The sequence below is a fragment of the Larimichthys crocea genome, chromosome XVII, assembly GCF_000972845.2.
Source record: "Larimichthys crocea isolate SSNF chromosome XVII, L_crocea_2.0, whole genome shotgun sequence".
Classification (NCBI taxonomy): Eukaryota; Metazoa; Chordata; class Actinopteri; family Sciaenidae; genus Larimichthys; species Larimichthys crocea.
Window position 1 is genome coordinate 17,918,927 of NC_040027.1, and position 27,907 is coordinate 17,946,833.

General features: G+C 39.2%; 2 protein-coding genes across 3 annotated transcripts in view; both read left to right on the plus strand.

Annotated features, from left to right (window-relative positions):
• Positions 1–10,982, plus strand: part of rorca (RAR-related orphan receptor C a) — a 16,886-nt gene extending 5,904 nt beyond the window's left edge. Inside the window, exons 2-10 of the mRNA XM_010730194.3 lie at positions 3,549–3,634; positions 3,794–3,935; positions 4,085–4,525; positions 4,640–4,761; positions 5,201–5,333; positions 6,490–6,597; positions 6,739–6,849; positions 7,401–7,513; positions 7,619–10,982. Of these exons, the coding sequence (XP_010728496.3) occupies positions 3,549–3,634; positions 3,794–3,935; positions 4,085–4,525; positions 4,640–4,761; positions 5,201–5,333; positions 6,490–6,597; positions 6,739–6,849; positions 7,401–7,513; positions 7,619–7,828 (1,466 nt within the window). The 3' untranslated portion in view covers positions 7,829–10,982. The remainder of the gene's footprint in view (positions 1–3,548; positions 3,635–3,793; positions 3,936–4,084; positions 4,526–4,639; positions 4,762–5,200; positions 5,334–6,489; positions 6,598–6,738; positions 6,850–7,400; positions 7,514–7,618) is intronic.
• A 1,845-nt stretch (positions 10,983–12,827) lies between these two features.
• On the plus strand, positions 12,828–25,885 carry sh3gl1b (SH3-domain GRB2-like 1b). Of its 2 annotated transcripts, none has more exons than XM_027290279.1 (9): positions 12,828–13,226; positions 18,078–18,146; positions 18,616–18,688; positions 18,773–18,916; positions 19,194–19,327; positions 19,483–19,641; positions 20,402–20,505; positions 20,662–20,795; positions 22,442–23,932. In XM_027290279.1, the coding sequence occupies exons 1-9, from the start codon at positions 13,182–13,184 to the stop codon at positions 22,699–22,701; spliced, it is 1,122 nt and encodes a 373-aa protein (XP_027146080.1). In that variant the 5' UTR covers positions 12,828–13,181; the 3' UTR covers positions 22,702–23,932. The 2 variants fall into 2 exon arrangements, with proteins under 2 accessions (XP_027146080.1, XP_010728498.1); XM_010730196.3 differs by lacking the exon at positions 22,442–23,932 and adding an exon at positions 23,962–25,885 and having other exon boundaries at positions 12,832–13,226.
• The last annotated feature ends 2,022 nt before the right edge of the window (positions 25,886–27,907 follow it).

Sequence of the window (27,907 nt, forward strand, 5' to 3'; positions counted from 1 at the left end):
AAAAGTCCAAGTTTATTTTTTTAAAATATATAATATAATATAGCAAAAACATAAAAAACAACGGACAACGGACACGCCCATAGAACCTTCATGGGTTTACAAAACAGGCAGTGTATGTGACCCACTGCAGAGGCACCTGCAAAATAAATTTCCTCTGTGCTTCAGCCTTGATCTTAATCAGTCGACACATTGTTCTTACCCAAAACCTCAATAAATAAATAAATAAAGAAAGAAAGAAAGAAAGAAAGAAAGAAAGAAAGAAAGAAAGAAAGAAAGAAAGAAAGAAAGAAACTGTTGTTCAGGCTCATGCAACAAAGCAGAAAATTAATGTTCACAGAGTAGACTGTTTAAGCTGTCTGAGACCACTCTAATATTCAAAGTCCAAGTTTATTTAAAAAAAATATAATAATAATAAATATAGCAAAAACATAAAAACAACAGGACAAACGGGCACTACCATAGAAACTCATAGGATTTACAAACAGGCAGTGTATGGACCAACATGCAGAGGCACCTGCAAAAATAAAAATTTCCTCTGTGCTTCAGCCTTGATCTTAAAAATCAGTCGACACATTGTTATTTACACTAAACAGCGTCCCCTTCTGTGCTGTGTTGTGATTTGTGCAACATTTATTTGCCAGTACATCTGAACAGCAGAAGGAATCTCTGGGCAACCAACTGCGCCAGAATAAAAATAGATTTATGGTCTAGCTCAAACACAGCTGAAATTTCACTCAAATATTTGACATGCTGCAACAAGTGGAGAGCTACTATTAGCTAGGTCTTTTCCCCCTGCTGGACCTTACTGTACTGGATGTTTTCTTGAAATGCTTCCAGATGTTGCAAGTTGTCTCCAGTGGGGCCGTTTTAACTCGTCATCCATCTTTCAATCATCAAACCTGACATTGTTTTCCATCCAAAGCAAAAAAAGAGGGCTCCACCCTCTACACTCCCTTAACGTAAGTCAGATCAGGTTCCACCTCAAAACCTGCAAAAAAAACAGGGGTGCATCCCAAGTCTCTTATTTGATGATTCCTCTCTTCCCAATCCCCACTTAAAGTCGTGCTGGTCCGCCTTTTTGGTCCGCTATCCCAAAGCTCTTATTTTCACGGACCGAGGAGTGAGGATACAGGAGAGCAGCTTTCCTGTTCAAGTCTTTTAATAGCCAGCACGCCCCTTATTTGATATCTGTTATTGACTGGACGCTGCAGTTGATACATCACAACATACCAAAGGTATCACTCCAAAGTTTTCAGTTTGATTCACCATGCAGCGTTAACCTGTGTGACCTGCCTCTCTGCTCAACAACAAGGCTCGATTACAAATTTCAAAACGCAAGAAACACTTTTTACATCATTTATCATCATTTAGTGTCAGGTTTGATGTGAGGTACATAGCCTAATCTAAATAATCGGTTAAACATTTAGCCTAATAAATAATTCCAAGTGTTCATAAGACACCATAATCATATTCTTGGTAATGTTCACGTGCATGTTTTCTTTGTGCAGGCTACAAAGGGAAAACACTGCTGTCATTGATAACTGTGTGTCTTTATTAGTAGGCTATTAACACAGTGCACATGAGTACAGACACAGACTCCATCAAAGGTCTCTTCAGCTGTTAAAGCTGACTAACTAACACTGATCCAGCTGTGATTAGCTGCCACGGTCATCAGAAATGAAAGTCACTTCATTGCACTCCTTGTTTGGTTTCCTTGCATCTCTCCATGCATCCCCTTTTGGGTGGGACTAAAGTGCAAAGAAAAGATAAAGATGCTAAATGTGGATGCAATTTAAGAGTCTTGGGATGCACCCCAGGTCGTTTTCCTTGTGAGACAGCCACCACAAGCGCCTCCCCCATTACTGACTAGGAAAACTGTGTCAGTGGAGCAGCTCCTGCTCTCTGGACCTGATGATGTTGCTCAGCTGACTGGCAGGTGAGGTGGCAAGTTACAGACAAAGCCGCTCACTCAGCAGCCAATGGGAGCGTAGGGAGGGGTGAGGGAGGATCGTCACGCCGTTGCCAAGACAACCACCTTTGAATGAGTGTGTTCGTGGAATGCGGCCAGATGGCAGTTATATAACCGGCTGACGGGAGGGGTGAGGCGCTGGAAGGGGAGCGATAAAGGGAGCAGTGGAGAAAGGGATTTTTTTTCCATTGCCCTTTATTTATTTATATCCATCAGATGTGTTGCGTTAGCCAGTAGGAATTCTACCCAACCGAAGTGAAACACTCAAACATGTCACCCCCAGTGCACAGAAAGTCTTTGTGGAAGAAACGTTTTGAAGGATGTTCAGGATAATGTCAGTCACTAACATCTTTAGCTCTGCCTCGGTGTGTGACGCATATCTGTCACCTCACAGACTGACTCGTGTGATTGGTTGGTCGCGAGTTGTTTATGAAAGAGCCTTTGGAAAGCAGCAATTTTCTGAAGAGCTGTGATGGCTGGTTAAAGCTGCCACTGCGATTTACAGGTTACCTAATACTCTATGTAACCCGACAAAAGTGGTTTAAGGATTGTTTAGCACACCGTGTAGCTCGAGCCAAATCAGATCTCGCACACAGTCCGCACAGTAACAGACAGTTTAAGGTGTCTTGTGTACGTTACAATTGTAGGCCTTGGTGAGTTCATCACAGCCGTGTGCCTTTGTTAACTAACATTCTGTTCATCCGAAGCAAAAGCAGAAGCAGAGAGAGAGAAAGAGAGAGAGAGAGAGAGAGAGAGAGAGATGTGAAACTTTATAACCCTGGGCCTCAGCTAATGCAATTGACCTGCTATTCTGGGCCTGAGGAGGCCCAGCTACTTAGATAAACAACATAATGAAAAGAACAGGCTGTTCCTGAGTAAGAAGGCTCAGACTTTCACAAAGAACACAAGGTGTTTAATGTATATGGACTCTGCGTTGTCAATTACAGGATCCTACTAGTCTTGTTTCTTCACAATCCTGTAGCATTATCACATTGTCATCAATATCAGCTACATTTCAAACCTTGTAACACACAGATAACATTTGACTCATGAAATCACCTGAATTTATTGTGAGAAAATGTAAGTGAGTCTACCTGCACGAAGAAATATCAAAAGCAAGGTGACGGTTGTCTTGTTTGAGTTCAGTTTGAGTAGAGAATCAGGCTTGTCTAGTGTAAATATTGATTTATTATAGGCTGTCCACTTCATTTGATATGAATGAGGTGTTTTATTGACAGTATCTGCAGTCAGCATGATCGGCCTAAAAAGCAAATGTTGAATGTTCTTGTAACTTGCCTCTATATCACAATGGTACTGGACGATGGCCAAATACATGTTTACATGACACATACTTGTGGGCTGGGTTTCTATATATGGTTATGTAGAGACGCAGTTGCATTATCTACAACAACAGCTGCAACAATTATCTTTATTTATTTAGTAATCTGCCAATGATTTTCTCAATTAATGAGTTAGTTGTCTATAAATATCTAGATCAGATCTAGATCATCATTTAATCTGATTCTTATTCATTTTTTAGTATTTCACTGATTTTGTTTCCTCATTCATCTCTCTGCAGCTCAAATAGAGGTGATACCCTGTAAAATCTGTGGGGACAAATCATCAGGGATCCACTATGGTGTCATCACCTGTGAAGGCTGCAAGGTGAGCTATCATCCGTCTCTCAAAGCTTTACAAGAAGTTAGGTGCAGTGGTAAAAGTAGGTAAACCTGATCTCCAAGAACTTTAAGATGTTAAGCATTCATGATGTTCGCATTAATTACCTCTGTTTCACATTGCGTGTGTGTGTCTCTTTGTCTGCAGGGCTTCTTCCGACGCAGCCAGCAGAACAATGCTATGTACTCCTGCTCACGACAGAGGAACTGTCTTATTGACCGGACCAACCGTAACCGCTGTCAGCACTGCAGGCTGCAGAAGTGTCTCGCTCTGGGCATGAGCCGTGATGGTGTGTTCAGCTACTCGATCTATATTTAATTAACTCAGAGTTTCCACCTCCCACTTTTTGCTTATCAGTCATGCAATCCTTGTTTGACCTAGACCATACCTTCTTGTGTGTGAATGTTTAATTTTAGTCTTTACATTCTCTCATTGCAGCGGTCAAGTTTGGTCGTATGTCCAAAAAGCAGCGTGACACCCTGTATGCAGAGGTCCAGAAGCACCAACAATCCCAAGAGTGTGCAGGGCTTGGTGTCCTTGAGGAGAATAGCGACATGGCCGACCATGACTGCACCTACAGAAGAGGCTCCAGCACCGCGCTCAGCGATCTGGACGATATCACCACACTGCCAGAAGGCCTGCTTTTCGACTTGCCTCTGACCCCAGAGGATGCAGGTCCAGACTACTGTAACCTGGACATGCTGGGCGGCAGTGCAGGCAGCAGTTCATCCTCACAGAGTTCACCAGAACAGACCAACTTGGACTTTGTAGACGGCAACCACGGCATCAAGCATGAGTACCAGTTGTTACATGACTCTGGACTCTTCTCACATGCTATCTTCAACCCGCTGCCTGAGGGCTGCTCCCTGCTCGAGATAGGTCAGTATAAGTCCTGTAATGCCTAGCTACTGTATAATCATACAAGATGTGCTTGAAACTTAAGTCTATCCTAAAAACGACACGGATCTCACGGCAACATTTCCTTCTGTTCAGAGCGTATAACTCAGAGTGTGTTGAAGTCCCATATGGAGACGAGCCAGCACAGCACAGAGGAGCTGAAGAGAATGGCGTGGACTTTGTATAGCCCAGAAGAGACACGCTCATACCAGACCAAGGTATGTTCAATCTCATAACCATTTATTTACTGTTGAAAATCTCCACCACCTACTCACTCTGCACAGTTGAAATTACTGTAGAAGTCTCACATAAAACATTGTTTCATATCATAGGTCGGCTCATCATGCTGTTTTGTTCTCTTGTACAAGGTTTCAGTTTATAACCTTCCCCTGAAACAAAGAGAAGTGCTCCTTTCTTATCACCACAGTTCATTCTTACATTGTAATTCCAAACATTTTTTTAATCACACATTTGTTATGTGAGATGCAGCAAACATTATCAAACTGCAGGTCAGGATGTCTTTTAGCGGAAATCACACAACCAGAAAGTCCTTGATGTCTATATAAGCATGGAGCCAACGGAGAACAATACAGCTCTTATGTTGCCTTACACTTATTGCAATTCTCATAAAAGCTTCCCTGTTTCTTTTTCTTTCAGTCAGCTGAGGTGATGTGGCAACAATGTGCCATACACATCACCAATGCAATCCAGTATGTGGTAGAGTTTGCCAAGCGCATCTCTGGCTTCATGGACCTCTGTCAGAACGATCAGATTATCCTCCTCAAAGCAGGTCAGTGCAAGACAGCAGTATATAAACAAACCTGTTGTACATATTCACAGTCAGGAGCCTCCAGCCAGACAGCTAGTCTGCTGTGTGTATGTTTATTACTTTGCAAAGCTTTTTTTTTAGCTGTGACACCGATAACTGCTGACATATGAACAGTATATTCTCAAACTGACTTCACAGAGTTCAGATATCACATGAGTGACTTAAAGAGATGCATGATTGTTCTGCGTCTGATGAATGGCTGGGCTTGTTTTCAAATATGCTGCTCATCACACTGTATATGGTGACCAAATTCTATAACACGCGGACGTACACCTGATCGGGGATTTTCACTGACAGTTAAAAAATTAAATCAGTCAAAAGAAGAGTTTAATGACCCTCATTGGTAGCCAAGACATTTTCTTTCAAGCACGAACACAAATACTTTCTCACAAGACGTTTAATTATACTAATTTAATCAGAAATTATAAAGTCCATGTGTGAGGAGTGGAGAATATAGGTTAATGACAAGTTACAGACACTATTAAACAGCATTTCTTTACCGTACGTCACTATTAATGTGTGCAAATTTAAAACAGAACAAACACATCAACACAAACATTTTCGTCGTTATGTCAGGTCACGTCACGTACGAACCGGTGACTTGTCAGGTGTGAATCAGTGACTTAATGACAGTGTGCATTCTTTTGTCATTTATAGTTTTCCCAGGAAATTATATAAGATTGCCTCATCATTAAAGTACGTTTTACTTTAATAACATTAACATTAATAACACCTAGAGAAAGAAATAGGAGGCCTTCTTCCGACATGCAGCAGTACAAATTATGGCTGTGATAATCTAATGATGTCACTTATTTGCTAAAAGAAAAAGCACTCTGTTATTATTAGAAGAGTGATTCCTTTTTATGTGTGTATTCTTCTTGATTTAATTCAATTCAATTCAATAATGTTATCTAGGTGCCTGTGTTATCCAGGACAAAACAAAAACCTTAGTAGGCTATTCATAGTGTTTTCATTTTAGGTTAGATTTTATAAGCCAAATACACTGAGCATGGCCTAGTTAAATCATTTTTAACTCATTTTAATTGTGCAGGCTCAGCAACTAGATATGTATATGCTACTAATCTTTTGTCTATATTTCTTTTGTGTGTGTCCACAGGCTGCATGGATGTTCTTCTGATCCGTATGTGTCGGGCCTATAACCCCATCAATAATACATTTCTCTTTGATGGGAAGTTTGCCACTGCTCACCTCTTCAAAGCTCTTGGTTAGTCAACACATAAACTTGATGAAAGGAGGGATTTTATGTCCCTCCTTCCTGTATTTTATTTTTTATCTGTGTCAAAATTATCGCAGACAGTGGTTTTGGTTTTGATGATAACTTTCTTTTCCTCCTCTGTCCCTCAAGGCTGCGATGACCTTGTGAATGCAGTGTTTGACTTAGCTAAAAGCATGAGTCGTATACAGATGACTGAGGAAGAGATGGCTCTCTTCAGTGCTGCTGTGCTGCTCTCACCTGGTGAGCATTAATTAAATTAGCAAATTAGCATATTGTCAGTAGAAAATACCTACCATACCTACATCAGCAACAGTGCTGCTGCTAACAGGATATTGGCTCAGTCCCCAGTCGATACATCCTAATAGGTCAATGTAATAGCTGAAAAGTTTGTATAATTCCTGACAGTAATTTTCCAAAACATGACATACATTTTTACATTCCTACTTTGCAACCAGACACTGATTCATTTAATTCACTACAGTATTAAAGGAGTATTAAAATGAGCTTGGACAGAGCTGTAACAACAAACTTGGAAACTCACTGTGAAACTGGCAGCATAGTGTTAAATCTTGGTTGTTAAACAGTCGTAAAAACTTCCACAAGAACACTTTTGCAAATGTTCTGACCAACTATATGACCATGCAGTCTTATATAATATGTAATATAACATTGACATTTTATATTTATGGCTTTATGATAGATCATATTATTGTTTTGTGAAGCATTGGAGAAAATCAATCTTAAAGGTTACAATATGAGCACACTAATGCCACTATTATAATTTTTTTCAGACCGACCCTGGCTGACAGATGTGCAGAAGGTCCAGAAGCTGCAGGAGAAAGTCTACATGGCCTTGCAGCGCTGCTTACAAAAAGAGGGAGCATCAGAAGAGAAACTCGCTAAGGTACAAATCCTGCTGCATCACTTTCTACAGTTTGGTGAAAGAAGATACAATTTATTGGTGTTTATTTCTTCTTTTAATTGTTTCTACTTTCTATTGTATTTCTAGATGGTGTCTAAGCTTCCCATCATGAAGTCCATTTGCAACCTTCACATCGACAAACTGGAGTTTTTCCGTCTGGTTCACCCTGAGACAGCATACACCTTTCCTCCTCTGTACAGGGAGGTTTTTGGCAGTGAAATCACCTTCCCAGACTCCACAGAGGGCTACCACCATTTTGTTAAACAGGGTGATTCAAACAGAGACATTGAGGTGTAGGGAGGGGGAGATAAAAAAAAAATGTGGCAACCAGCTGAGGCAAAACCAACCAGCAGCTCTTTGACAATCCTACACGCTACACTTAAAGACACACTCCTCTCACCTCCCGCCTTGCAAGCTAGTCCATTCAGCTTCAGAGTAAGACTACAGGAACTGCTGCTGGGTACTCAGTGCATGTTACCTCTTTTTTACAGAGTTAGAGAAGTTCTTAAAGAGTAGCCTACATAATTTGTATCCTCAAAACTATTTTTCTATGACGAGACCTTAAACCTCTCATCATGTGGAATTCCTTTCTAATATAAATTCGACTTTCACCTTTCTCACAGTTCCTGTAAGCTATTCTTGAATGTAACCCCTTTCCCCTTAACCGTTCAGCACAGCCCAAGGCTTGATATAGAATGTACATATTTAAAAATCCTCAGCCACTTTGTGGAGATTTTGCAGTAGTGATGCCTGTTTCAGTCGTTAGTCTATTGTTTCATTCAATATTTTTAGTAGCGTCCATATTTTGCAGTTTTGTAACATATGAACAAACTGTTTAAAGGGACCATGATCAAACTCACAAACAGACAGGGTTTTTTTTTTTACTGTGTGAATCATGGAAAACCATGGACCTACAAAACATAGCACTTATTCTGAGCTTTGTAGGTATTTTTACTAGCACACTCTCGGACACTGATATAAGTGAGCTCTTTTTTTTTTCTTCTTTTTTTTATGCAATCAGTGACCTCAACCCTAATACCTTTTCCCTTTACAAATGCCACTGAGAAACAGTGAGAGAATCACAGGAGTATTGTGAAAGTATTTTCAGATATTCCTTTTTCATATATATATATACACACACACACATAACACCTATATAATCATGACAGACATGAGCAGTCATGTATTGATCCAAAATGAGGAGCAGGGTAATTTTGTGCTTGTGCTCAGGTCTCTCAAACAGATACTGCCTGCCCAAACGTTGGGGTTCTGGGATGGAAAGACTGTTGTTGCTGAAGAGAAATTCTAGTTGATAATTAGCACTTATACGTCCCTGTTAGAGTCCAAAATGAACTCTTGGAGCAAGATTTTACGGGTTTGCACTCAGACTGCCATCTGTGAAACTTATGTTTAAACCAGTCAGAAATGCTAGATACACCCTCCCACTGTAGATAAGCTGTGCGAAAAAGGTGTTGGACAGCAGACTACTGTGGAGGTTTTTGTGCTCTTGTGGAGGAGCATCTGGAACTGTCACACCATCGGCTACCCTTTGCAGAGGAGTGCCATCGCCCTAAACCATCCAGCAGCATCTCAACCAGCAGGTTCAAAAAGACTTTTGGAGTAAAGACAAAAAATGAACTGAGATTTTGTTGTTGAAATGTGAGTTATCACATTGTTACCTACATGCTCGGATGAAGGGCAAAGAATGGACACTGGACAGGTGTGTGAAGGTGTTTTAAGCTCCTCAGACATCAGTTAGAGGGGATTTACTGTCTGCGCCAACTCTCACTGCTTTGGGGTCAGTCAGACCGTGCTGTCGCAGCCAGCAGAGGTGTTCTGATTTGACATTTAAATCCTCTGTTCCTCTTTCCCCACTCCCTTACTACCTCACCCTCTTCAAACACTACATGGCACAGCAAAGGGTTGACAGAGCCATCAGCTACCCCCCTGAGTTAGTAGTTTCGCATTCATACTACTAGAGTGCTTCTTTACAAATATAACAATTAGAAGTGAGATTTGAACTATTCTAAATTATATATATTTTTTATGCTCTTTAAACTGGAGAGAAGACAAAACTGGTTCTACTACTACTACCTATCTCCTTAGATCTTCTGTCTTTTAAGAGCACTTCATGCCTTTGGGTCCAGGAAGTCCTACTTAGATACAGATCTGTGTGGAGAAAGGTCTCTTGCAACACGCAAGTGTGTGTTCAGATTAAACCTTTTTCTTCAAAGTAGGGGGACGGATTGGATTTCTGTACAAAAAAACAAAAAACAAAAACAGTATCTTTCTACCAGTGTCCTAAAGAAGCTGCTAGAAAAGACTATTAGTGATCAAAGAAAACAGCCAGATTTGCTTTGCACTGCTGGGACAGTGCTGTTCGCCATACAGTTTATTATCTCACATAGTATGAAGGGGTATTACCCTTTTCTGGGTATGTACGACAGTGGCATAGTGGGATTGTGCAATAATGTCTTTCCCATTGTTCTCAGTATGTTGGGCTTTTGTTGCCATGTATTACAGTTTTTTTTTCATAAGCACCCCAGCACAGTTAACCTTGCAGCACAAGAAATAATGCTATTAAGAATATGATGTACCAAATATACAGCCAACCACTACACAAGTCAGCTGACGTGGCCAGATGACAATTACAGATTGTAACAAAGTGTAATACTTTAGGCGTCGAGTCCTAGAAAGTTATGCATGCTGATTTCAAAAGAGTCAGTTTACTTTATAGTTTTTGCAGGCCTAAAAGCTGTCCAGGGGGCAGTACTTAAGATCTGCACGTACATTTCTGTTTAGAGTTACTCAGGGAGATAGCTGGGCTCTCTGTCCTACAGTGTCTGCAGTTAGTCTAGTTGACAAGACACCTTGCACCAACATAGAAGACCTTAAAACCTTTATCACTGTGTACAGTATATATGTTCTTGTCAATGTTTGATTTCAGAAGTATCAAAGATTTTACCCCTGTCTAATATCATTATTGCAAGACTTTTTTGAGTTTGAGTCATAGATGAAATAGGATATTAAAAAGTAAATATAGTAAAAAAAAAATATAAAAGATGGATTATAATCTCTGAATCTTGCGTTGGTTTTGTTGTGATCTTTTGTTTCTTCATTTTTATCCCTATGTACTGTTTTTTTTTTCTCATCAGTTTAGTGTCCTTTTTGTCTTGGAGAGATGTAATTCTATTTTTTTAAAGAGCGTTTTTAAAGATGTCTCCATAAAAGTTTCTCTTTTGTCATGATCCTTCTGTTTATTACATGTTCAGACTATTTTAAAATTATTATTATTATTATTAAATCAATATAGATTTTAATAAGAAATAATTTATGATATGTTATGGATATAAAGCCCAAGAGGTTTTAACACAGTAATGTGTTATTGCACAATGGTGATACAATATGTGGATTTAAGAATGTAATAAAAGTCTTTTTACAATGAAATAAAATTTTGTTGGGGCTTAATCTTATTTATTTATTTCTTTTAACTAATTGCACCCAGAATAATAATCTGCACTGATTAACTAATTCCGTTGTTTATGAATAAACATGTTATATTCCATATCCACAGAAAATATAAAATATTAACACAGATTTTAGTTGATCTTCAAGGCATTTCTCCTCCGGTCAGATGATAAATGCACACATACCTTATATAATAGGGACATGACATTTAGTTAATTATAGTTACACCACCAGGCTGTCGTCATATTCTAGATAATACAGTGTATGCACTAGACTATATTACTAATATGTGTTACATATATATGCCTACCTTAGAGCACGTGTTTATCTTATTCTAGTCTTAAGCGGGGCTTAAGGATATCCTGTATTGGGAACATGTAGTGCATTATTACCACCATATGGTAGATAAAGGTTCTTCAGAGACCCAACAGGGTGCCTGAGTATGTTTTTGTTCCCGGTAAGATAATTTAGTACATACACAGCCTGTGGTAGCTGTATCTGATCAGATCACAGATTTCATTCTGCCCTCTATGTGGTTACAGTGTGTCTCCTCCCCAGTCACGAAAAATGCATTTTAATCTAACTCAATAGTGTTGTATCAAGTCTGTATTAGTTTCAGTAAGGCTTTGAAGTATCCACCTCTGAAACATCTGTTCATGCCAGTACAATTCATGGGCCTTCCTGTGCTGGCAACAGTTTTCACTGGAACTAATTCTTTAGCAGGAAGTAGTTCCAAAGGAGAAAAATCCAGAGAAACCAGAAACTTGTTTGGATAAAAAAATGTTGATGATTAATTTGTCATTGCTTTGAGCACAGGGATGTAAATCCTCCATTGTGTTGGCATGATGGTAGGATCCTGATGTTTAGTCTGAGGTCTTCTCACATAAGCTCAAAACTATCTAGAACGTTAGACACTGTTATGGCAGAAAAATGTAGAGGTATAAGGTAGTGAGAAAATCTGGGACAGTTTGATATTTTCAAGCTAAGGCTGGATTACCAACCAGATGGATCAGAAGGTTAGCCATGGGTCTATAGAAGCACTAAGAAACAGTATGAACGGATATGATAAGGACCTTGAAATGGCTCCTGGTTTATAATCTCAAAGTTTTAATCTTGAGGATGGTGCCTGTGTCAAAATCAAAAAGTGTTGAGGCCAGAAAAATTCTACACACAGTGCAGAGAAAGGGACCACAAGGAGTTAATAAAGATGTTTGTTTGTTTTTTTTTGCCCGAGCAGAATCAGAATACTTGAATATAGTTGTCACAACCTTGTACAGTGTAAAGAAGATTCAAACATATTTCATATTCAATTTTTACTATATTTTATACACCAGTGTAACCTGTTGTTTAGGTTACAGATGAGACAATGACATGCAATCCAGAAAATACAGTTGTTGTTTTCTAGTATTGTATTTTTCTTATTTCTATTTGTTACACACTCTTAATGAGCTGAGCTGACCAGTTCCACACATTTCATTGCATTGTTGACTCTGTATTAAATAAACCTGAAACTTAAACTTGGAAATAATCTAGTAACTAGTTTATTCTTCTTTTAATATTTTTGGTAGCGCTCATAACTGTGTGAATATATGGAAAACACTCAAGAGTGTGACCATGTCACCTACAAAACATCTTTTCTCCCACACTCTCAGACACTGATACTCTTTTCTTATTATTTTATGATGAAAAAAAAACGCAGTAAGTCTACTTGTGTGTGTGTTTAGACATAAAGAGGCTGACCTAGTCCTGCAGTTGAACAGACGGGGGGGTGTGCGCCTCCACCATCCGGCAGGGGGCGCTGCGCACCAACATTAACACCCATCCAGCTTTCACTGTGTAAACTCGGGGAAACTGATTTTTTCCAAAAGTGGCTGGTGCTGATTTGGTGCTCGGGCTAACGTTACGTTACAAGTGTGGCCTAGATAGTTTTTCCAGTTTAGTCGATTTTTTGGGTAGATTTAGCTCACTTAACGCTTAACGTTATCTGCTGTGACAGCGGGGGGAAGACTCACCTCTCTCGACGTGGACGTGGTCAGTTGGCGTGTCCCGACTTGGAGTGACGGCTGTGCGGTCCTATGATTCCTCCTTTTAAAACAAAAACTATATCGCTGTAACTTTAGTATATATATTGTGACCTGTTTACACACATTCGTCGGAGGCTGAAGACGACCGGGGTTTCAAGATGTCTGTAGCGGGCTTGAAGAAACAGTTTTATAAAGCCAGTCAGGTTTGCAAAACTTTTTTTTTTTTTTTTTTTTTTTAACGTTAGCAACTGTCATGTATCGTTAGCAGCTAGCCTCACTTAGCATTACTAGCTGGCTGGTTTGTAGTCGGCAAATGTTAACAAGAGCTTTTGTTTTATGACAACAGGAAGCTGTTTAATTTAAAAAGAAACACTTTGTGTCATCATATAAGATGTTTGTGCTATTCTGTTTTCAGTTGGCATTGCAGCTACATTAGCATTAAAGTGTAAACATGTTTTGCATTAACCTCAGTTATTCAAATAACTTTAGCTCATGCTAAGTGACGTTATTGTGCTTTTTTTTTTACATATGTTTTACGTCGTGTGTTTTTTTCAGTGCACCGATACAGATTGAGTAAAGGCGCACATCCTGTGGTAAACATTAGCTATAGCTGTGTTTGCCTCAGGGACTCTCCGGGTGACTCAGGGCTCAAAAACAATGCACGAAAAAAAAAACAAAAGTAGTGCATTAAAGGCAAAGCAACTCACTTAAGATAACAGGTTTTAGGCATTCACAGAGAAACCCTCTGTATCTATGTGTAATTTGAACACCAGGTTTCAGGAGTGCTTCTTTGGAGTGAAGACCCAGTTACCTATTTTCCAGCTGTGGTTTTTGTTAGTCTTTTGTTTAGCCAGCCAGATCAATATTATAGCTCTCCTTAAAGGGGGAGAAACCTGCAAATACCTTTGCTAAAATGCCACAGCTGGACCATGGATGTATAAAAGTCTTACTGTGTTTTAGTGTCTGAAACCCTTGTGTGAATGTTTTTAATTTTGTCCAGCTTTCTTACTCATGGGCGGGGAAGGTTAAAAGGATTTTTTTGAGTCTCTTTTTCTTCCCACCCCTGCTGATCTAAGCAGGAAAGACATTTGGTTTCTGCTGCAGCTTCCTGTACAGGAACACACTCAGATCCCTGTTGGTTTGGTTGTAAAGGGAAAAATAACATGATTTTTAAAAGTGCAGGGTGATGTTAAATTAAGGTTTTTTTGAGGAATAGTGCCTGAGAAAGTGACCCGAGGAATGATGCGGAGAAGGTGGTAGGAGAAAGAGTGTGCTTTTCCTTTATGCGACTGCAATGCAGCTGCTTTTCTTGCCAAAACTCCATGAGAGTCAATAACACTTGACATAGCTCAGATTTTCTACACTGGAAGCTTGCAGGAAGTTGGCTATGGAAATGATATCTGTGCCCTGTAGCACATACATCCTTGGTTTTCTCTTTCACTATCCATCCTTTGCAGTCATTTGTTTTTTTTCTGTAAGTTGCTCAATAACAAGAAATGTTAAAATTTCAGGCACACAGTGCAACGGATGGTTAGTCCTGTACAAAGATGACAGAATTACATGGTATCAAAAAGGCCTTTTTAAGACCGTTTGTGCAGTTTATCGAGTTTGATATAGTTATAAGTCCCGTGGTTCTCAAATGTTTCAATTTGCAACTGAAGATAAACAGAGTACAGTTAAGCCTGCATGAAGGAAATTGATAAGGGATATTAAGCAATACATATTCCGCAAGATGTCTGTTTCAAGCTTGTAGTTGATAATAATAATATCATAACATTCGACTACTCGGCTATAAGTGTTTGTTGTGTAGGTATTTAGTTTCATATGTTGTGATTCGACTAGGTTGAATGATTCAAAGTAATCATAGTATAAGTTGTGATGTCCTGTTACTTATAATATCTTTTTTAAAACTAGCAGAAAAAGCATCAAACATATAAGATCTTACTTTTTACACACTTTGCAAGTATCACACGTCACCGTGATTTCAGGCTTGCGTTAAAAACGCACAGACAGCTGCGTTGGTTGAGTCGTGTTGTTTAGGTTACAGATGAAACAAAGACATACAATCCAGAAAATACAGTTGGACTAAAAGACAATTCTGGAAAGTCATCACAACGGTAACCATGTGTAGCGTTCACACTACAAAGTAATCCACACAGCACCCTGACGTGACGTTGCATTAAAAGTCTGATTCAACGTTTTTTTTTTTTTTACTGGGGTGCCCTCGCTGCTTCACTGTACAGTTGAGTTGAAATGAATGAGGGGGAGTTTCAAACCGGGCTGAAGTTGAAGTCTTGTTGTTTCTAGCCTGTAACATGTTCATTATATTGAGCATTAAGACTAGAGAGATAACTAAGAGATTACTTAACGGCTGTTAATAAAGTAGATCTGGCATTAAGCCCCTCTTATAGGCGTGATAATCAGTCTGCAGTATAATTCCTGTATATGTTTGGGAAGTTGTTACTTTTAATCTAGATCAGGGCATAATATAGATGCTGACAAAACTTTTGAAAGGCTGCAGTGATCCAGTATTTAGGAGGAAAGGATACTTTTAGGCTTCAGTTTTCAGTTTATAATTTAAATGCAAGATGCCGCTTAGTGAAGTGAAAAATGAGAGAAGAGATTTAAATATGAATTAAATACTCTTCCTGGCTGTTCGCCCTAAGCTCTTTTGATGTCTCAAAATACTTCTTTCACCTGCACTTTTATATCCGATCACACTGACATAATTTCCTCTTCAAGTGTGGTCTGCTCAGATGCCGCGGTGACGGAGCTTTCTTTTTATATCGAGCTATGATCTCCAACCCTGCCCACCTAGTTTTTTCCCCCTTTAATTCTTCGCTCAAAATGTTGCTATGACAAAGAACCGCTTAAACAATAGCACGACACGCTACAGCGAATAGAAAAGTTTGTCATGCGAGAGAAATAACCCACAGACTTGATGATTACTAGCTAATTTTTCACATGCCACATTAGGAAACAATCCATAATAGGCTGCCACTTTTCCTCTTTCTCTTTGCTGCTCTGCCTCTGTGCAATCTTTGTCTTCATCTGAAGCCAAACAAGATCTTGAGCTAGGCTTTGTGATAATGCGCTGGCATTTATGTAACTACCAGTAGCCTAAAGACCCAGTCATTACGATGAAAAGGATACCTGTTTTAGGCTGATCCGTCCGTGTAGCTCTGCGCGTGTTTATACCAAAACTTCCAGATGATAACCTCTTTGTGGATTTTTTTGGGCTCCATTTCTTTGAGCCTGTGTGCATGTAAATAGTAATGTTACACTGACACGAGAGCCTGATGTTTTCATTAGCAAGAGAAAATAAAGATAAAAGTACTTAATGGGTAACAAATTAGTCCCAAAATTCACTTTCCTACTGCCCATTAGTAAAGACTCAAATCTCAAGTTTAGTGACAAAAACAGTGATATACCCCGCCGTGTATCAAAGGCAGACGAGGGAACATATAAGACAGTAAAATTTCAGTAAAACTGCAGACTGCAATCTTCCCCCTGAGGTAGGGTGTAAAATGCTGAGTCAGCTTTCAGTTGAAGCTGCATCTTCACTTGTGACCTGAGTCCCCCAAAGCTGTAGTCTGTCATGTGCTTTCCGCATAGAGCAGAGAGCCTGCAGTATAACTTGAAGATCCCGGACTGCTCAGCAAGAGTCTGACAGCTGCTGCTGAGGGGGGAAGAATAACCATTATGTATTTCTGTTTGTCAGAACAGGACATGGATAAACAAACCCTTATTTATTCAATCTGCATGCTGAAATCTTTAAATTCAAACTTTATCACTACTGCCCACACATAATATTCTTTACATTTCTTTCTCAGACCCACAAAGTCTTAGTATGTCCAGTAATTAGAGGAAAATCACCAACGGTTGAGTCATGTCGGGAATGACTCAAACTGCTGCTGCTGTATCACAAAACAGTGAATTTTAAAGGAGAATCTCTCATCCAAAGGATTTTATATGTCCAATAAGATCGTTTGATAGTTCAGAGTCATACACCACCTGAAAAGATCATGTCGCCAATCTGCAAAAGTGTCAAGAGCGTTGTACTGTGCCTAATGTATGTAGTACAGGTCATATTGTTGTCATGCATGGTGATGTTTTTTTGTTAAAGTCAAGAAATCCCCTCAGCGTCTTCAGGAATATCTACAATCGTGTTACAGACAATAAAATTTAAATTATACAAATGCAAGTCAAATTATTCACCTCTTTCTCCAGGCCTCGTCTCTTGCAGTGTTTCATTCACTATTCAGACAGTTTGAAATCGATCTACAAGTTACTCTGCAGCCAAGGACTGTTGTTGCATGCCATTTTCATTATCTCGCTGGTGGTGACTGGAGTTGTTTTTCAGCCTATTCCACTCGGAGAAACTCAAATATGGAGCCATGTAGCTCAAGGACTCAGCAGTCAATGTTTTAACTACCTTGAAGTCACAAGCATTAAGGACTCATTACAAAGCCAGAGTAACCATTATAGTTATTTTCCAGTTCTCTGTGACTGACTGAATAAACGCTGCTCCCAGTTTGAGAAATTGAGCCAAGTAGGATGTACAAAAATACTTGTAGTGTACATGCAGAGGAAAGGGACTGTTTTCCATTTCTTAAGTTTTTGTCTGTGCCCTAAAAACATACCCGAGAGATCTCACTTGGAAATACATATGCTTGCAATCAACATGTTTTAGTCCACTTAAGTTGGAGCATATTGTCTTTTATTGAAATCGAAGTAATTTAGCTGCTCCAACATTTGTTTTACTCTGCAAAGTGTAAACAAAATGGATTTCACAACACTGCTTGTGCTGGGGGGGGTTGTGTGATTTCCACGCACACAAAGATTTCTACACTGCTGTGAGTTATTCTAAATTCATATGTTATTTGTACAACACACGTCATGTAATATGCTGTGCTCTAGCATATTGCAGCGTTAATGTGTGTATCAAAGATGAGCCTGTTCCCCATTCAAATCAAAACCTTATGAGCAGCATTAATTAATTTGCACTATCTGCCTTTCCTCCCCCTTTCTTCTCTCTCTCTCTCTCCCACTAGATGGTAAGCGAGAAAGTTGGAGGTGCCGAAGGAACTAAACTAGATGATGACTTCAGAGACTTGGAACGGGTAAGAGAGGCATTTTAAAAGAGAAATATCTTTGACTAAAGCTGCAGGCCTAATTGTTTTTTACAGACAATCTGCAAAGTCTGCGTGACTTTCAGTGTTGATGTTTACACCTCATTTGAGGCCTTGCATCATCCTCTTGTTGGTCTGGAAAGTTTTCTGACCTCAAAGTTGATGAAACTTCCTTAAGCGGCGTGTATGACATGAGAAACACACCACCATTGGGTTTTACAATAGAAACAAAATGATAAGATCAGAGAATCAAACAGCTACCTTTTGATAGTTGATAACCCTTTGTTACATACGTAGCAAACCTAAAAGAAAATACCCTACGGTATTTTTGAAATATACATTAGAACATATGAACAAACACGTGAAAGCAACAGTTACAAAATGTTTAGCTGCGTACCTCCTTTGCCTGCCGCTGGAATGTTCATGTTTAGTTTGTGTGTGTGTTTGCTGTGTTTCATAGAAAGTAGATGTGACCAGTAAAGCAGTAGTGGAGGTAATCTCCAAAACATCAGAGTACCTCCAGCCCAACCCAGGTGAGAAGAAAACCTGTTTTCACACATGTATTTAAACAGCTTGAACTCTTTGATAAAAAAATTGGTTTCACCTCGATCCCGCAGCGTCACGGGCCAAACTGTCCATGTTGAACACCATGTCTAAGATCCGTGGTCAGGTGAAGAATCCAGGCTACCCTCAGGCTGAGGGGTTGCTAGGGGAATGTATGGGCAAGTATGGACGGGAACTCGGAGAAGACACTAATTTCGGTAAGATATGTGTAGTTTTGTGTGTGCGTTGTGGTTTTGGATAGTAAATTCTTGACGGAGGAATGCTGGGGTTTGTTATTTTGGGTTATTGGGTGTGCTTGTGCGTGTTGTGCGGTGTACTTGAAATACTAAATACTATATTGCATGTGACTATTTTAAGTAGTACGTTTCTGTCCATTTGAGGTTTGTTAGTTTCTTTATGCATGGTTGCGGTATTATATACTACAAACTTCACTGTGTGCTGAGCTATCAATCAATCTGTGTCTGTGTGGATCAGGCGGAGCACTAGTAGATGTTGGCGAGGCCATGAGGAGATTGGCAGAAGTCAAAGACTCTCTAGATATCGATGTCAAGCAGAACTTCATTGATCCACTGCAAGGGCTCTGTGACAAGGACCTCAGAGAGATACAGGTATGCTTTATGACAGGGAAATAAATTGTATGTCAGTTCATCGGTTAATCTCTCTTCTTGGGCAACGTTAGAAGAAACCCTTCTTCAAATTTCATTTAATACGAGATCACTGCTGTGTCCCCTCCTAAACTAAACTATGGCTCTTACCACATCAGCACCACCTGAAGAAGCTTGAAGGCCGTCGCCTGGACTACGATTACAAGAAAAAGCGTCAGGGTAAGATCCCAGATGAGGAGGTCCGACAGGCCCTGGAGAAGTTTCACGAGTCAAAGGAAGTGGCAGAGACGAGCATGTACAACCTGCTGGAGACTGATGTGAGGACTGATTTACTACTGTTCTGTGTGTTGTGGTGGTGTCTGTCCTCTGAAACATAGTTTTAATCCCAATCCTGCCCCTGTGCAGCCCATCTTTAAAATCAAACGTGGCTTCTGAGAGGTGACAGCTAGTCATAATTTTATCCACTATGAGCACAGTGAAAAAAGAAAAAGCAAATTATGTGTACAACAGTCATTTTCAGCCCTGGCCTTTTTTTGACACATATTATTACCACATGTGAAGCATTTCATCAGCTGCTTCACTGGTTTGACTAAGCTTCACTTTATTGGAAGGCTGATGTCTAACACACCCCAGTGTAAACACAGCAATAGTTACTGTAAAGTAATGAAACACACCCGTTAGAATAACACACACTGGAGATAACATGCCTTTGAATAGATTATATAATATTTAACCACTGGTTGATTTGTTCTGTATATAACCGTGGGTGTACACATGTTTTGGTGAGGAGAACAAAACAGTATATGAGTGTATGAATGTCCAAATTGATATGTGTGTTTTGATTAGCTACAGAACAACAGTCAAGGGGCTACTGTTAACATTTAGGACTGTTGACCATACTATGACCAATACTATTAGGAGGAAGTCCGTTTTTCAGTTACATATTTCCTGTAATTTCTCTCGTGTCAGCTTCTTTTTCTTTTCTGGTTCCCTATACCATGTACCATAAGTGTGTGTGTGTGTGTGTGTGTGTGTGTGTGTGTGTGTGTGTGTGTGTGTGTGTGTGTGTGTGTGTAGATTGAGCAGGTGAGCCAGCTCTCATCTCTGGTGGAGTCCCAGCTGCAGTACCACAAACAGGCGGTGCAGGTGCTGGAGGAGCTTTCTGACAAACTCAGAGACAGGTGCAGTAATGAAACCTGATGCACACAAATACCAACATACTGTTCAGTACATCTGACTGTGCAGCTTTCTGCTCAGAGCTCCAAGTCTGGCTCTGATATATTTTGAGGTTTGGAAATGAAGAACTTAAATCAGTCTATCTTTTTTTCTTTAATCAGGATGAACGATGCTCAGAGTCGACCAAGACGTGAATACACACCTAAACCCAAACCTATCTTTGATTTCTCGGACGACAACCATTCAAATGGCGGCTACTCAACCTCAATGGCCATGCCACCTTCACGCAATTCAGGTAAGAAGCAGCTGATGGGCTCTAAAAACAAATGTTTGAATATTTGTTAATGAGGATCAAGATTTTACTCTGAACACTTGGGTAAAATAGATTTAAATGAACTATCAAACTGTCAAAATAATGAAGTGGCTGAAACCAGGGAGATGACAACAAAGAACAAATAAACAAAATTTCACTCAATTATGTCACTCTGAAAGCTGCACAAAGGGCAGCATAAGAAACGTGGAAAAAAGCTGTTTTACCAGCATTCCAGCACACAACAAAACATCCAGCTGTTTCTTCGAAGCTGGACGAAGCCAAAGTAGCATGTGTGCGTTAAACAGATTCTCTGCATTGCCAACATGATTGCTCAAGACCTGCAACCAATCAGTACCCCTGAGCAGAAATATGTGAGACAAACTCAATGTGTCTGTTGTAGTGTGAAAGGCGTTGTAAATGTTGGCATGCACTACATATTGCTTTAGAGTCTCTGGTTGTCTGTCATTTTGACAGAGAGGGTCCACTTAAAAAAAAAAAAAAACACCATAATCCATTATTACCCGTCATTTTTGAATGATAATGAGACATACAGCCAACTTAATAGCATTTAATTAAAAAAAAAAAACTCTCAATATTTAGTATCCAGAACTGAAATATTGTGTTTTTATGAGGGCACAACCATGAAGTCACGTTTCATGTCCACGAAACACGAAGCAGATGAATGATTTTTTACCTGCTGTTTTCTTCCCTGTAACATTAGCTGCCCCCGGCTGGTAAACATTATGAATATCACTTACTTGCCTTTCATCCACTGAATCAGTCCTCCTTATTTCATCTCATTCATCAACCACGTCACAATCTTTCTAAATTAACTTTGGATACTCCGCTGTCGTGACATTTTGTGATATGCTACATTGAGATTGCTACACATTATGTGCGTATTCAATAACCTGTGCAGTTATTTTTGTAAAATGATATGCGTATCCATTTACCTGAAAGTTGTATATGCTGAATATAACCCTTTATTTTCATTTTCTATTTCTACGTATATCTTGATTTTTCTGTTTTATTTTGGAGTATTTTTCCTTATCCATCCTGTGTACTGTGAGCTGCTGTAACAAGAGAACTTCCCTGGTGTGGGATCAATGAAGTTCATCTAATTTTATCTCAGTAGCCTGTCGATACGGTGGCTAAATACAGTGATACAACAAGGTCATGCATGTGAGATCAAAGACAAGACTTTTAGACAATAGCTCCTTAATGTACTCGCCACCAACTGGACAGCGGTGTCCACTACAGATACAGATCCCTACATGTAGTTATTGACAGCGTTCCGTATGAATTACTTAATGTCACGGTAGATGGCCCTTTTTATTTTATTAAATGATAAATTTAATAATAAATCAAATTGCCCTCATTGTTAATTAGTTAAAATGACAGACGCCTTCAGATTTCACATCATTCTTTAATAAATCCAGTCAATAAATACTCGAATACTTTAACACGACCTTTGCCATCTACTGAATATTTGACTCTTGAATGCACTTAGTGGTTTAGCGTGAGAAAATGGACGTCTGTTTCTGTGTGTGTGTGTTTGCGCTGGCCTCTCATCTGGCTGGCCTTTGTCCAACTGACCTTGTTCCTCTTTCCTGTGACGACATCATCAGAGCCGTCTTTTCACTTGGCCAGATTGTCCTTTCGGAAACCCAGATTGTGTGAGTCACAGATAGCGTGGGCCATTTCTCGTCATCACAGATCTGACTGTGTTGCAGTGTGCTTGCACAGCTTTCTGGTGCGAAATGTAGAAAGCAGGGATACATGTCGCTTCTCACAGGTTCAACACGTTGTCAGTTGTTTACCATGCATGAATAATTTATGTGGTTTGTATGAAACCCACATCCTGTACTCGATACCACAGCCTGACTAACACCTCTGCAGTTATTATTCTAATAATGTAAAAAGAACAGTCAGGATCAATTGTCAAACTTACGAACTAATCTTTTTATTTCTAAATGATATAATATTAAATATTAGTTATGTAATGTGCTTTGGTCAGTGTTAACTTGCATGCAGGAAACAAGCAGCTGGAGCTAGAATTTTAAATTGTTTTTAGTAATATCAGAATTAGTATCAGTGTTATAAAGAGTAATAAAGCCGCCTGTAAGCTGTTTAAATCATTTATCTTTTTGTTGTGTCACCAAATGTTTATTACAAACTATTATATATTTTCTTTAACAGTATTTTTACTTTTGATGTCCCACCACAACATTATGTACTGATGGAGACAAAAAAAACCCTTTAAACTAAAGATGTTGCTCCATAGCAGCTGTAAGCGAGTGTTTACTGTACAAGTTGTAACATAACTTGTTTACATTGCCACATAGTGGCCCAGAGTCAGTTTATAGAACAACCAGCAGTTATTGAGCCATGTTTTGACCTTGCTATCATAACTGGTTATGATCAGTCATTGTCATTCTAAGGAAATGAATCAACACCACAAGCACTAACGGAAAAAGTTTAGTTGCACAAGCTAATAAGCATGACTTTGTCAGTTAATCAAAATGCCCGCAGACTCCTTTTTTTTTCAAAGAGAGAGCTTGCCACTAATTGGGATTCTAATGTAACATACCCTTCGAGAAATGTTTGTAATTGTCAGTAAGCTGCTTCAGATTTGGCTCTATTCAACAAAGTGTTTACATTCTTTTCTGCCTCTGTAAATTGATACAGTGTGAAGTAAAACACAGAGAATGAATGACTAAAGCATTCCCCACCCCGGGCCTGCCCAGCAAATGTAAATGTTACACAATGAGAAAATTGTTAGGAGACAAAAAAGCCTAGTTTGTCTGCGTGTGGAGCTCTGCCCTCCTCTGCTGATCTATGTGAGGTCACAGAGAACGGGATAGAAGGAGGAAATGACAGATAAGGGAGGGAGGAGGAACATAGTGTCAAAGGATGTTGTGGCTTTTGGTCAACGGTTCAACGGTTCAGCAATTTTGAGCTTGTTTGCAGTGCTGCGTTGAAGTTAATTGATTGTGCCACATGCTAACGTTGTACTAACATATTATATGTGCTACAGTGTGCAGTATTTCACGTGTTTACGGTGTGCAGTGTGACAATCTCCTCCTGAAACCAAGCATCCTGATTTTTTTATTTTTCCTCATTCTTCCTCTCTTTGTGTTTTTGTCAGCCCCGGAGCAGCCGAGCTGTAAGGCGCTGTACGACTTTGAGCCTGAGAACGAGGGGGAGCTGGGCTTCCGCGAGGGCGATGTCATCACCCTGACCAATCAGATCGACGAGAACTGGTACGAGGGAATGCTGAACGGCCAGTCGGGATTCTTCCCTCTCAACTATGTTGAGGTCCTTGTTCCGTTGCCACACTAATATAAAGATAGCGAGAGAGCCGAGGAGGAGCAGGAGCAGGAGGAGGAGAGGGCAAGTAGAATTAGTAGAAAAGGAGGGAAGTGAAGCCAAGGGATGGTCGCGCAGAATATTCATGTTCACCTTCAGCTCCAGCTTCACCATCACAGATGAGCACTTTTTTGTCATCTGGAGTTCTGGAGAAGATGGTCACATTTCAAAGTCCAGACCAGAATATCAACCTGTTCCACCCAAAGGTAAAAGGAGCCAAGACGGACACAAAATGTCATTACTCGGTATCTGGAAAACATTTTCTTGAGAACTAACTAATGACAAATTTATGAGCAATATTTTTTTCTTTAACCACAAATTACTGATATAGTAAAGACAATTCGTATTAAATCTGGTGATTATGATGACCGGGTGCGACGCATTCATATCATTCTTTTTTGTGTGACTTGCAGTCTATTTTAAAACTCAGGTTGGTTACCAACTAAACAGTCAGTTTTCAGACTGAAGAGGCCAACTCAAACCTCACAGTAAGTGTCATGTGTAAATGACTGAATATTATTCTCTTTTCAAAACCGAAATCCTCCTTTGTGTCAGCTTCAAGGGCCGGCGCTCGTCTCTTTGTGCCACCTGCTGGCGAGACTGAGAAATGGTTTTACCTAAAAATAAAATAAAATACACGTCTAGAAAATGTAGTTTTCACTAGTTGTATCTAAAAAAAAAAAAGAAAATATAGTGTGTTTTTAATGAGAATCATGAGCCGATTTGTCTCAGATCTGTGATTTAGACTGTTTCCAGGTATTGGCCTATTTGTAACGCTCTTTTTTAAAGATCTACGTCGAAGCTGCACACTGGTGATGGCTCCAGGAGACAACAGGCCTGACACAGTGGTTTCCTTATATTGTTTCAGTATTTGATTTATGTTAGTCTCAACCTACTGCAATAGTTGAGTTGAATTCTTAGTTTAGAAGTGCTTACTGAATATGTGAGAAAATGTTGGATTTGCACCTTGGTCCTCAAATGAGATTGACGTGTGTGTGTGTGTGTGTGTGTGAGACAGACTTAACTCCATCATTACACACAGACCCCAAAGTTAAATGCAGACGTTGCACCTTTTGTGTCATTTGCGGCAGGCGTGTGTTTGTTGTGTAGAGATACAGAACGATGAGTTGTTTAGTGGTTGTCTGCTAGTCTGTTCGATAGAGGAGACAGAGCCAAAAAGTTTATAAAATGCAATAGAAACATATCGCTCGCTTGTTAAAGTGCTAACTATTCTGTAACACAGCCATATATTCATTTAGTTTCGGGCCTGTTTGTCTTAGCATGTTAAGCCTTCTCCCTTAAGTTGGTCGTTTTTTGACCCCCCGTTTTTGGCGTCTGTTAACTCCATGCAGTGCCTGTGTAGATGACGCTGCTGGCAGCGACTCGGTCTTTCATATTCATCACTAACTGTTCCCACTATTTCAGTCTACCCTCCTGTCTTTGAGAATGTGAACCTCGTGTGCTTTGAAACTTATTCTGACCTTGTGATTCTGATGATTCACAACGACCGATTCGATTTATTTGTTAGTACATTTGGGCTGATATAGAAGGTGTCCCTGTTTGGTTGATCTGTTTAGACAAGGCTGGTTTCTTGTTCAGGATTTAGCCACAGTCCACACCTGTGGATGGAGTCTTATCCAACATACACTGTACAGTATGAGGGAAAGACTTGGAGTGAAAGGGAAAACATCAAGGGAAAAAAATAAGCTGTTGTCCATTTTGACTCATTTGGAGAACTTTTGTTACCAAACATGAAACCTCACCAAACCGCTTTTGCAGTCGCGCTGACTCTGAATTGTTTGGTGGGGAAAAAAAGTTTAATTGTGAATGACAACTGTGTGCTGTTTCACTGTTTGTAGTATCTTTCTGCTACGTTTCCCCTCTTTTAAATCTGTGTTTGTCTGTCACTCCACCCTGCCAAACACTTCCCCCTACTCCTGATTTTTTTTGGTCCTTGTCTAATATGTTTACATTTCTGATCTTACTACATTTCAATGCTTGTATCAAGTTCAGGGCAAAGTTTAAAGACTGTAGGAGTCATGTGCTGTCTGAATCACACTGTTATATTAAAAAAAAAGTCCTTGTAGCTTTGTTTTAGTGCCTTTTGGAAAAGAAAGGAGGGAAAGTACTGCAACTAATACAGCAACCAAAACCTAACCTAGCTACTTAAGAAAATGGTCAGATTTCTTTTCTACTCTTGTTTTTTTTTCTAGCCATTGGCACTTTCCTGTATAAAGATGAAATGCATGTGTGCACGTTTGCACATTTCTCACACTACAGGCAGTTTCCTGGGTTCTGACGTTGTTTAGACTAACTTGATGTTTATCAGCAGACCACCAGTGGAAACTGTTTTTTATGTAGATTTGAATCCATATTTGGAAAGAAAATGTCTCAATGATTTCTTTTTTAAAGGGCTATGTCTTTGTTTAATCAGTCTTAAATGCTCCTTTGAACACCATTAAATCATTCTGGCTCTCTATAGTATTATTTTTTTATATACAAGACCTTTAAAACATTTAAATTAATCTTTGCATGTAGTCCTATATTACACCTTGTAAATGTATGTCTTTAGATTTAAGTTGCCTTTTTACTTTTGGTATGAGTACAGAATTTAACCGCAATATTTTGTCTTTTATTATCAAAGTATTTGTATGTGCTTCTTTCTTGTCCCCCAACCTCCCCCTTCTTACAATAAAAAAAAAAAGAAATATGTGTGTATTGTTGCATTTGGTCAATCTCAGGGTCTTCTGGCATTAAATCATGGCTGTAACTAAAATTTATTTGTTGACAACACAGAAAAATTTAATCTCTCTTCATAGCTTCATGCACAAAATACTGGAGTATGGTATTTTTAGTCATGCCAGCAGCTCTAGGGGTGGAAATATCTGTCGGTATTAGTGATCGAATGTGGAAAATAATTTGTGCGTGCTGTGGCAGATGACTCTGACTTCTGACAAGGGATGTCCGCCAGAAACCAGTATCTAGATTTATGTACGGGAACATCATACTCATAGTATTTATAGTTTGTTTGCTGTTATGACCATTGTTGCTTCTCTAGAAACAATATTTTGTTTTATTTAAAATATAAAACTGATAACCGGACATTCTGATATTGCCACTTTAACTCCATTTGCACTACCCCTGCTAAATGCTGTGACTTTCATTCAGTGACTACAGCCTGATTTAATTGTATATAGTTTTTTAAAATTCTATTTGTACTTTTCTATAGTTTTCTATTTGTAAAGATCTTAGCACAGGTTTAATTTCCTAACACATATTTAACTTCTTAGTGCAGGTTTAATTCCTTCAATCGATCTATGAGTAAATTCTAGTCCTGTTTTGAATTTATTTGGTTTTAAAATAACCTTTTTTATATACCAATGAAAATAAAGAGTAAGACTGAGTTTATAAAGTACAAAGCCACTACCAATATCTTTTCTTTTTCTTTATTTTTTTAGTTGCACATCATCTGTTCTAGGATTCAGTACCTCTGTTTTGGTTCTTTATCATTTTAGTAACTTTCAAGCATTAAACATATATACTGTCAGTGAGGTAAACACTGAAGATAAATGAGTTTATTAAGAGGTTTGAAAGAATTCAGATTAAATCAGCAGATCGGATAAAAGGCTAATTTCAAAGCCTCCTAGTTCAGTCAGCTTTGCCCCATCTGAAGCTTAAAAAAACAGTTCCTGTTCCTGTTAATATCTACCTGTGCTTCTAAACTT